Source organism: Candoia aspera, chromosome 3 (assembly GCF_035149785.1).
Source record: "Candoia aspera isolate rCanAsp1 chromosome 3, rCanAsp1.hap2, whole genome shotgun sequence".
NCBI lineage: Eukaryota > Metazoa > Chordata > Lepidosauria > Squamata > Boidae > Candoia > Candoia aspera.
The window spans coordinates 80,136,706-80,148,330 of NC_086155.1; the positions used below are offsets into that span (position 1 = coordinate 80,136,706).

An 11,625-nucleotide genomic window follows, 5' to 3' on the forward strand; every position below is an offset into this window, starting at 1 on the left:
CATCTGTATATAGTCCCAGATATAGTAAACTCTGAAATAGCTACCTTAAACATTTCGTCCTTAAAATATGAATGAAGCAAAGTTAATAGCTAGCTAAGTGAAACATGTAGTTCAATCTTTGAGTTTTTAAAATAAACTTTAGAAAAATCTCATTCTTATTTTTGTACTGTAGTCCAACATAGAAATATCCTATTAAATACAATTTACCTTACCTTCCTCATTTTTAGATTGTAACTCAGAAAATACCCAGTTGTCTGTTAGAAATCTGGGTCATTTTTTAAACCATTAACACATTTAACTAGTTTGTTTTCAGTCAAATAACATTAGCAAGACAGGAATAGATTACCACTGGCAGAGGGAGGCAACAGATTTGGTGACTCCATTATAAGATAGCCACCTGTCCATAAAAAAAAATTACAAGTGTTTTCCCTTTAGTAGATCATCTGTCATCTGTCCTTCTGTCTCTCTATCTCTAATCTATCATCTACTGTACCTAGAGAGAGAGAGAGAGAGAGAGAGAGAAACATCAGAATGGAAGTGTTATTTGGACTTTATTCCTAACAGAGATTGTGTGGTATCATGCTAACAGAAATGAAAAGGCTCACATGCAACCACTAATTTTTGTCTACTACTGGTAGTGCTGTAACATGGGATTGTGAATCCATGGCTTGGTTCTCTTGGAAGAGTTCATAGAGTAAAGCCATGGTTCACTTTTAGTTTCATCAGCGACTTCATTTTTTGGTTTCTTTCAAAAAGATAAAACCCACATTAATAAATCACACTAAGCTTGTTTAACCAACTCATGGATGGCTTATTACTCATACCCACTTGTAAGCAGAATCAGAATTCACTAAGGCATTTTTATAATTCAGAATAAAATTTACTGAAAGTTGACTTTTTAGGATACAAATTAAAAAGCAGCAGAATATGTGAGAAAGCACGTGGGGTTATATGTGTATGAATATAGTTACATTTTTCTTTTTTCTTTTTAAATTAAGCACATTTAAGAACAGGAGAAAGAAGAAAAGGGAAAGAAGAAAGGACACACAATAAAGAAACTAAGAAAAAAAAGAAAAAGAAAACACAAAGTTGATAAACAGGGAATTTACAAGCAGCATTGAATTAGGTTAAAATTTTCACTATTTCATTAATTAAAGTAATTGAATCTACTTGTTGTTTTAAAAATTACCAAACATTATTAAATTACAAGTAATATATGAATATCAGCAACAATAATCAACACACTATCAATCATAACATGAGATTAAGAATGACAGTAATTTCTGTCCGAGCTATATAAAAACTTTATGTTAAGAGAAACCCAAATTTCAGATGTGGTACAAGCCCATGTATAGAGTTAGGGTTCAAAACATTTCCAAGCTGAGTTAAATTCAGATTTACTTTTGAAATACGGTATTATTTTAGACATCAAGGTGTACTCCCAGATCTTAGCCATTCTTCTGCAGTTACATTTTTTTATTTAAAAATACAAAACATCACTTTAAAACATCTATTATATTATCTGAAAGCACTTGTATTAACATTAACACTGAACACTGATTGCTGTCACTGCTCTTGTACACCATCTAGAATCCTTGAAATTGAGGCAGTTTACTGAATAAATGAACAAGCAAACTACAATCTCGTGTGAAGATCCATATAGATAATTTTAACTTATTTAAAAACAATTCAGTTCAGAAAGTATAGAGGTACAATATATATAAAAACACACACCAAAACTACAGAAAAATTAATCCCAATAATGCTATGTATCCGTGTACTTTTCTTTTATCAATCAACAATTACAGCAGCTTAATCCCACTTCTATATCTAATTCTATTTCATAAACCACCAAAATGGGAGCAAACTTTATTTTATATTGGTGTATAAAAAGGGAGAAAACTCAAAACATTTTTTTCTAATTATTTGAACTGTGCCCATAAACGTTGTTACTAATTGCTTAATTTGTCCTTAATATGGTTTAAACAGAAAAAAAAGCTTTTAAGACCTGTCATACTAAAAATAGAGTTGGAAATAAAACAAGATAAACTGTAACATCAAAATCAGAGCTTGGAAATATTTTGCAGAGCAAGTAAACTAAATATGAACTGGAAAAAAAAATCAGTACAAAGCCCTGAGTACATCATAGTATGTCCCATAGAATTAACTCATACTACAGGAATAGTCCTGAAATTACTGAAGTATAAATAAGTGGCAGTCACTTTTCTTTATACAGTAGATATACAAAGAAACACTATTTCAGCACTTTATCAAAATTGCCTAGACAATCTTGGGATTTTATTTGATAATACTTCATACCAAGTCAATTTGTAATATAAAACCAAAAGAACAGTATATAAAACAAATAGGTTCATAACAAGAAATTCTGTGTAAACATCAAAGATTTGATCCATGTTTGCTAGCCAAGTTAAGTCTCAAGGGAAAAAGCAAGTGCTGTAGAGGAAGCTCTAACTCAAATCCCCATCAACTTAGTATGAGAGTATTTTATATCTTCCTAAAATCATACTTTTATTTATACAGCTGCCAGACTGTTTCTAGATTAAGTGGGTTGAACTGAGTTCCCTTGAAAACTATGAAGTGAAGTATTTGTGATTTTGGTCTCAAAGTTACCAATAAATTCAACTTATACTAGACAAACCTGTGATCCGTTGGGTCATCCTTTCAAAGAAAGATAGTGTAGTCTGATGTGACCAGAATGAACATTAAATTTTAGGCTGACCATTTTTTAACCCCAATGCTGGACAGTCCCATCATTATGTAAGAAAGGTATTTATTATAAATAGAAAAATAATTGTAGTGGCAAATGAACTTCAATAATAAGTCAATATTTACTTAGCTAAACAGATAAACAGAATGACCACAGGTGGGCAAAAAAGCGGTGGGAGAGGGAGTGACTTCTGACTTCCTGCCGGCTTCCTCATTGACTTTGCTTGTTGGAAGCTGGCACGGAGCATTAGAAATCATGATCACATGAGCACAAAGACCCTGCAACGGACACAACTTTGCCAAATAAAACTGGTCTGAACATTGTGGAAATTTCAATTCCACAGGAATAATGGGTCCTGGATTTTTTACACATTCTTTAAGTTAGCAGATTTTAGGTAACTTGATTCAAAAATTTGTGCGGTATAATGCACTGTTTGGGCTAACTTGAGGGTACGAACAGACAAACAGATAAGCACTATGAGAGTTTTAGTCATATATAGACACTTGTTTGTCTAATACTACAGAGAAGTAAATACAGTTTTCAATTATTGGACTTCAGTGAAATGTGTAATAATGGAATCTTTGAAACATACAGCTTTATTTTAGTAAGCTACTTACAAACATTTCAAAACAATCTCATTTTGACCACAATGCAGTTAAATACTCTCCCTTCCCCCCCAAAATCGCATTTTATTAAGAAAAAAACTATCACAATAGTAGTTCAGTAAACAATTATTACATTTACGTTTCACATATCATCATTGTTCATATGTAATATTTTTCATAATACTTGCTTATTGCTCCAAAAATTAAACTCCTGTAGCATATTAAAGGCCAAAAAATTTATGCCACATGTTAAAGATTACAATGTCACAAGATTCTTTCTTAAGTGTGAAGAAGATATGAACTTACAAAGTCTATATGAGCACAAATATTTACCACAACATGTTTTAAAAGTTGTGTTGTAATTAAAAGGTTTCCACTAGAAACATTTGCATTAATAGGCTTGACATTTACAACAAACATCAATCAAATCAGAACTTCGACATTGATAAATTCATCAGTCTTTGTTCAATTCATCATTGCCTTTTCTTCTTTGTCTGCTCATCAGGATTTAATTTGCGTTTCTTAAATGAGCTGGGTTCATCTTTTTCACCATCTTCAAATAAAAGACAATGTTTGTAAGCTAAAGATTTCAAGAGCCACATGTAAAAAAATGGTCAATAGTATCAGCTTGTGATGACTACATGGACATGGATCTATCCATTCAGCCTTATTGGCATCAATGCAAAGGCAGTTTGAAGCTGCCATTTCCTGGACTTTTTTCCCCAAATCTAGACTATAGCCCTGGGATTTTATAATAATCAACCATCCAAATACTAATCAAGTCCAATCCTGCTTAGCCTCTTCATCACTGAATTGCTCCTATGGTTAAGAAGTAACAGGAAAGGAGATTAAGGGAAACTTCCTTAACCATAACAGCAGTCCAATGATGAATTCAGTGATTTAGGGCTTTCCATCACTGGTGATGTTTGAAAAGAGGCTATGTAGGTCCTTCTTGTGGATGCTCTAGCTCAGCTCTCTATAACCTGGCTTACTACCTGGTGCTTTCCAGATGTGTTAGACCAGTGTTTCTCAAACTCATCAACTTTAAGACATGTGGACTTCAGCTCCCAGAATTCCCCAGCTGGCTGGAGAATTCTGGGAGATGAGGTCCACATGTCTTAAAGTTGATGAGTTTGAGAAACACTGTTAGACTTTAACCACAGCCAGTGTTAACCATAGCCTTTGAGCTTCCTCCTTCTCTATGAATTTTGTTTAATTTGGTCTTTAAATACTGTTCCTGTTTATTAAAAGAATTGTTCAATTTCAAATCATTAGTCATCTTTAGACACAGGTAGAAAAGGCTATTCTTAGACATTAAGCCAGCATGACTCTGTGGCCAGCAAGAAATATTATTAGTTGTTAGTAAACATTCCACAGACATACAGGAATTTCATGTAGGTGTTGATGTATAAAGTTGAATGTATTAATCATGCTAATCAAAACATGCACGGTAAGAATATGCAAAGAAAGATTAGCACTTTAGAGTCATCTACATTTCATAGGAAACAACGAAAAGCTGCTCTCAAGTGTAGGATTAAGTTGTCTTTAATATTCTAATATAATGACTGGATTCAAAACTCTTCTGCATAGTTCAAGTAAGAAATGCCAATCTTCAAACAGAGAAATATTCCCACTCATACACACAAAAAGCAAACATTGTTTCTTTTGAATGAAATTGAATACTATTACCTGATTCAAGGTATTCTTGCTCTTCTTCTGGTAAGAACTGTACATTGTTTACATGCCGTGGAGCATCATCACCATTATCTTCATAGATATTTGACCATTTGATTGCCATATCACGCTCAGGAGGAGGCGGAGGCTTTTTTTCTTTGACAATGTAAGTCTCAGGGGGAGGCACAGCATTTGTGGTCCATGCCTTGAATTCCTTAGGAGGCTGTTGAAAGAAATATGAAAAGACCGGTACAGGGAATACAATATTTGAAAGGCAGGACTATAACAGATACAAATTACTCATATATCTGAAAATCTAGCCAAGTTGTAATAAACATTTAACATCAGTGCTATGGCCATTTAGGCATACAAACAGCTTAAACAAACTATTCGTTGTAAAAGGTAACAGTGAAAACAATAAGAAAAATTGATGTAAATAATAATAATAATAAATTCTGATCATGTAGCAGCTGACTAAGGCCAGCAGAATGGAAGGCTGATGGTGCCAAGCCTCATTTCCTAGAAGCCTGGTCCTGCCACATGCTTTGGAGCAGTGGTTTGGTAGTTCCTGTGTTGACCACCCTTCTTCCTGGGGGCACCTTACTTGACATCTACCTCCTATCCCTAGGGTTTGAGAGAGAGTGGCACAAAAAACACAGAAATGTGCTACTTTTCTAACAATTAAAGTGTCAACATGCAAAAAATGGAAATAATTTCAATAGCACCACATCCTCATTATGTCGCATGGAGGTTGGTAACTAAAGGGTTTTAGGCCTTCCTTTCCCCTTTGGGTGATAAATCACTCTCAAAAGAGATAAGCAAAATCAAACTTTATTTTAAAAAAGAAAAGATAATTTTTTTAAAAATCCTCTTAACTTTAAATATTAAAATGCAAACATGCAATGTCAAAATCGCAGAAATTAATATAATATAAATTAATATTAATATAAATTAATATAAATATAAATTAATATAAATATAAATTAATTAAATTAATATTAATATTAATTAATTAATATAATAAACAAATATAATAAATAAATAATATAATAGATATAAATTAATATGATATAATGTAATTAATTAATTAATCAATATAATCAATATAATAATTTTGTAACTTCTGGCCTATATTTGAGCTTGAATGTGCAGGAGTTCCCTGAGGCCTGAAAAATATTTCATTATTTCCTCAAAAGGTTGAGAAAGGCTGCTATATACAATCGGCAAGTTTCATGTCCAGAGTACAAACTTCAGCAGCAATACATTATGGAAGATACCTTCTTCTTCAATTACACACACACACACACAACGTCATACCCCTGGACCATTGTGTTTAGCAGGCTTTATAAAAACAAATGCTAACCATATCTCAGAAACTTAGTCTGTCTACTCTTGGCCCATATTCCACACAAGGTAATATTTGAATGGAAAAATCATTCCAAATTATTAAAACTTTGAACCATTTAAAAATTGTGTACTACAGGGACCCTTTTTTTTTAGCATGTGCTGGGCCTTCAAGAGAGAGCCAGTTTGGTGTAGTGGTTAAGGCATCAGGATAGAAACTGGGAGACCCTGAGTTCTAGTGCTGCCTTAGGTACAAAGCCTAAGTAGGCCAGTCATGCCAAGAAAACTGCAGGGACTTGGTGTACACGCACACACAGGTCCTTCAAGACAGAGACATGCTAAAATCAAACATTTAACCATCAGCTGCAATATTCAGGAGAGAGAGAGAGAGAGAGAAATCCATAACATAAATGGATTGAAAAGTCTAAACAACCTTTCAGGTCAAAAGTTCCAGTTCCTACATACACCATATAACCCAGAAAAGAAGGGTGTTGTGTGCAGAGGGCAGAGACAGAAATTAAGTCTGAGCAATATACACAATGGGCACAACATACTATGTGTTTCATGTATCCATTCAACGGAGTTGTATGAAAACCTATCCCATATTATACAGGTTAGCCTAGCGAATTAAGCCAAATCACCTTTGGCTTTTCTGCTGCAATTGACTAGAACGGGCACCCCTCTAAATCCTGCCCAATCTTCCTTAACCACGGGAGAGCCACACGCCTTCCCTGCCAGGAGAAATACGCCCAGAGGAATAGGAGAACTGTTGCTAACCTCTTCAGGAGCTCGCACGACCCGACTCTCCCAGTCTATCTCCTTATGCAGCGGGTTATAGAGGAAAGCCGGTCGATTGACGCTGCGGAAGAGCTCCTCGGGCCCGGGCAAGCGCAATTTCCCCTCGGGGACGCCATTCGGCGGCTGCTGTGAAGACGCCTTGGCCTCTCGGCTCGAGCCTTCCTCGTCCTCAGCATCCGAACCGGCACTCGAGCTGTTATCGCTAGCGTACGCCGCGAAGAAGCCTAGCGGGTCCTTCCCCTCCGCTGCTGCCATGGCAGGGACTCGTGCAACAGAAACACCCGTCCTCGGGAACCGGCGCACGGAAGACGAAAGTTCCGAGCTCGTGGTGTACGCGTGAAGTCTCTCTGGAGCCTTTCAGCTTGGAATAGGTGCCGGGAGGGGGAGCCCGGCCGGATGCGCGCCTCCGCTCGGAAGAATTCTCTTCTTCTCAGCGAGAATTCTTGCTGAGTTTAGTACGGGCTTAGTTTTATTAAACTCTGAGTTGCAGTTGCTCTTTCTAATCCATTTCTCTTTTAATTCTAAAGAAAGATAATGAGCAACATTTTATCTCCTTTCCTCAACCCTCAGTTCTTACGATTTGGAACGTGAGTTTACCAGTTCTAAACGTAATGCATTAAGACAGGGCTGCTGCATATAGGGGACAAAAATCCGGAGAACTAAAGGGAAGAAAAGAATTAAAGTTCCCCGTCACTCCTTGTGGTCGCAAGTATTTCTGCAGTCCAGATGACAGCCCTAATGACAGCCCTAAGTCAGTTACGTTTTTGTATACGTATCTGTAAACCGTGGAATAAAAAGTTCCTACTTTGTAGCCATTCGTTTGAATTGAGCTGGAGAAGTCTCTTTCACGCCCTTATTCCTTTACAGTGTTTACCAGTGCGATCCTTCCGTGCATGTTTACTCAGAAGTTGTGTTGTGATTAAATGCCTAAACTTAACTACCTTGCGTAGTTGTTAACGATAAAATACAGAGAGCACAGAAATATACAGTATTCGAGCTCCGTAACCTGATTAGAAGGCAGAATATAAATGTAATACTCTCAAGACTATCTATAGAATTACAATATAATATTGTTTTAATCTTACTGTGAAGCTGATGAAGAAATACAAAGGAATATAGAAGCAGCAGGGGATGGTAAATAATCCATCATTGTGGAAGATGAAATTGGACAGCAAGCTATAAGAAATGAAAACAGAATAAGTCTATGGTGTCGAATTTATTGCACTATGGAACAAGCAAGGAATAATCATTTGCCAGTTTATGTGGATATAGCAATAAGAAAAACTTCAGAAACTTTCAGAAAAGGTATAATCCTAGAACAAACTATTTTTTATTTTGTTGCTTGCTTGCCTGATTAAGTGCCATAAAGTCAGTGCCAACTCTTAGTGACCACAGCTTCACACAGTGATAATGTCATAGCCAGTGAGGTTTATCCAAGGCACAACTATTACTACAGTAATTGAAAACTTTCCTCAATACCTTACCTTAGCAACCACATTGTTTGATTTTCTCTAGGATGATCTGTCCCCAACTTGTTCCTTCAGATCTTCCAACAGTGCACCGACTGCTGCTGTAATTGAATTCATCTGCCTTGCTGCTGTTATCCTCTTCTCTTCCCTTCCATTTTTCCCTGCAATGATAGACTTCTCTAGAGCACTAGGTCTTTGCATATGTCCAAAGTATAATAATTTGAGCCTGGTCATTTGTTTCATACAGAACAAGTAGAAGAAGTCAAAAACACATAGAATTGAGTAAGGCATATATACATAAACCTGAACAGTTAAAAAAAAGTGATATGCAATAAGGCAATAGCTTATCTTAGAAAACTACCATCATAATCCCCTAAATGATAGCTGGCCAGTGCAGGATAGGATGAGTTGTCCATTGAGCAGAACCTTGTGGCTCACATAGACTTTTCTGTGGAAAATATCTGCTAGTAAAAACTATAGTGTTGAACATGGTCCCCTGCACCTAGCAAGGAATGGGTGTAGGAATATAGATTGCCAGTCCTGATATAGTGGGCAGTGCAATAGGACATGGGCTATTGTTTTGATGGTTGCATCTGGGCATAGGCAGTGATGATCTGTTGACCCATCCCCTCAGCAGGTTCAAGAGTAGAAAATGGAACCTAGTTAATATAAACACCTTTCTGAGATGGAAAGTATCTTTAAGATAGTTTAGACCAGGGTTTCTCAACAGGGTTCTGCGAAACATCACTAGGGGTTCCCTGGAAGATCACAATTTATTAAAAAAATATATTTCCAATTCAGGCAACTTCACATTAAAGAGGTTTTGTTCTTATTTTTAGTTTAAGAACACTGTTAATACATATATACAGGCCCACCCATGAAATGAATATGATAATTTTGTAACTTCTGGCCTATATTTGAGCCTGAATGTGCAGGGGTTCCCTGAGGGCTGAAAAATATTTCAAGAGTTCCTTCAGCGTCAAAAGGTTGAGAAAGGCTGGCTTAGAATAAGGGAGTGTCTTATAAATTATAGCCATAGTCTGGACATTTGGCAACATTTTAAAAAAAATCCATTCCTTTTACAGTACTTCCTTATCAGTATGCCTTTTTCTTATTCAGGTTTACCATTTCATTTTAGACTTGTGGGTTTCCTCCAACTGCCGCCTCCTGCCAATTTGGCTTTGCTGAAAAGGAACACAGCCTGCACAAAGCCATGTAACAAAAAGGAAAAAAATTGCAGCATCAGCATCAGCATTTATTATGGAAGGCTTACGAACTGGCTCAGTTATCTTATAGCCTCTTTTCTATTCAGTGCCTCTTGGTCATCATACAATAGATGCAGACTTTGACATCTCTGTATTTTCTGATATATTTTCTATCAGAAACTATAATACATTGATGATAAACTGGGAGGTGTTTCCCACACAATTTCCTACTATAGAAAGTTTTATTAACAATGACTTCTAGTTAGGACAAATCAGGGGTGCAAAATTTCATATTAACATCTGTTTTATAATACATTTAAAGTCAACATTGTACAGCTGGTTTTTGTTACTAACATTCTACTTTATTAGTGACTTAAACAAATCCTTAGATACTGTATCTTCATAGATGTTTGTAAATATGCAAGGCCATTTCTAAAATGAAGTTACCAGAAAATAATAATGATGGAAACCATTAAATGGAATCAAGGTATCCAGTTTTTGTTTTGTTTTTCCTAAGGGGAGGGAGAGTTTCTCATTTAGGCACTAAAATATACCTGTTTTATTGAATGATATCACATAGTTGAGTATCCTGTTTCCAACAAATAACCAACAAGATATTTTTCAAGACCCCTATAAAAGCAATAGAAGGCAATTCAATTTTGCGGGGTATGTTCCTAGCATATAATGAGTACACTGTATCTGACATAGAATTTAATTGTAATATAATGAGGTTTCCTGGGCTGCAGATCATTGTGTTTCAAATTACAAGGTACAACCTGTAACAGAGGACCTGTTCCGAATATATCCGTAAAGTACCGATTCTTGAGAAAACATCTGCTTCCTAATAGCATAAGTACACAACTATTAGTGAGGAGAAGCCAAGATAGGACATGAAATACACTGAGAAAACTATTTTTAAAAAATCAGTTAAGTTTATTATACAAATGAATTGGTTAAGTTTATTACACAAATGCTTCATAGATTGCCTATGGGAAATACTTGTAAAGCATTAAACAGTAAGCACATAGTTCCAAATACTTTTCAATTCAACATTGCTTTATACAAAAGCATCCTTTTTAAAAAGTATGATTTAAGGATACAATAATTTCCAAATGTGTTAATTTAATAGAGCAGTATTTGATATTTTTCTCTACTGTAGTACTTATCATAATCAAAATTGGCCTTTGTAACTGTATTACCTACAGTAATTCACACGGGTTTTGGCATATATGAAATGAAGCACAATGCAGAGAAAAATCCCTGATTTAATTTCAATACTAAGGAAGCTATAAAACTTTTTAAAGAAAATATGACAAGAGTAATAGGGATAATCAGTCCATGAGTATGCAAATACAGCATTTTCTTATAAATTTGGCAATATCTGTAGTTGGTAGCCAAACAAGGAAGTTCATGCTCTGTAAAACAACATCATGGAAGTTTAAGCTGAGGTAGCATTTGAGTCAAAAAGCTGTTAATAGAAATGGTCAGATTATCAGGAGACCCAAAAGCCAATTAGATTAGATTGAGGCTTGAGACTGTGTTCTGAAGCAGGGAACCAGCGCATTGTATAATACAACCTAGTACCAACTTGAGTTCATATAAAGTCTTCTTAAAATACTGGACTGTAATCTGATGCACGTCTATCTGGGAACAGGTTCTACCGAACTTATATTTCTGAATAACATGTGGAACACAAGGCCATTCATTTAATTAAACTAGGTAACTGGCTGCAGTTTAATTAAAGTGGGTAGCTGGCTTGCAGCATCCAAGAAGTTGTAAAAGAACAGTTATTTATAAACTTT

General features: G+C 35.6%; 1 protein-coding gene across 1 annotated transcript; it reads right to left on the bottom strand.

Annotated features, from left to right (window-relative positions):
• Window positions 1-3,305: 3,305 nt before the first annotated feature.
• On the bottom strand, window positions 3,306-7,452 carry C3H1orf52 (chromosome 3 C1orf52 homolog). The gene is made up of 3 exons (XM_063298206.1): window positions 7,129-7,452; window positions 5,023-5,230; window positions 3,306-3,886 (listed from the first exon to the last, which is right to left on the bottom strand). The coding sequence occupies exons 1-3, from the start codon at window positions 7,402-7,404 to the stop codon at window positions 3,807-3,809; spliced, it is 564 nt and encodes a 187-aa protein (XP_063154276.1). The 5' UTR covers window positions 7,405-7,452; the 3' UTR covers window positions 3,306-3,806.
• Between the last annotated feature and the right edge of the window lie 4,173 nt (window positions 7,453-11,625).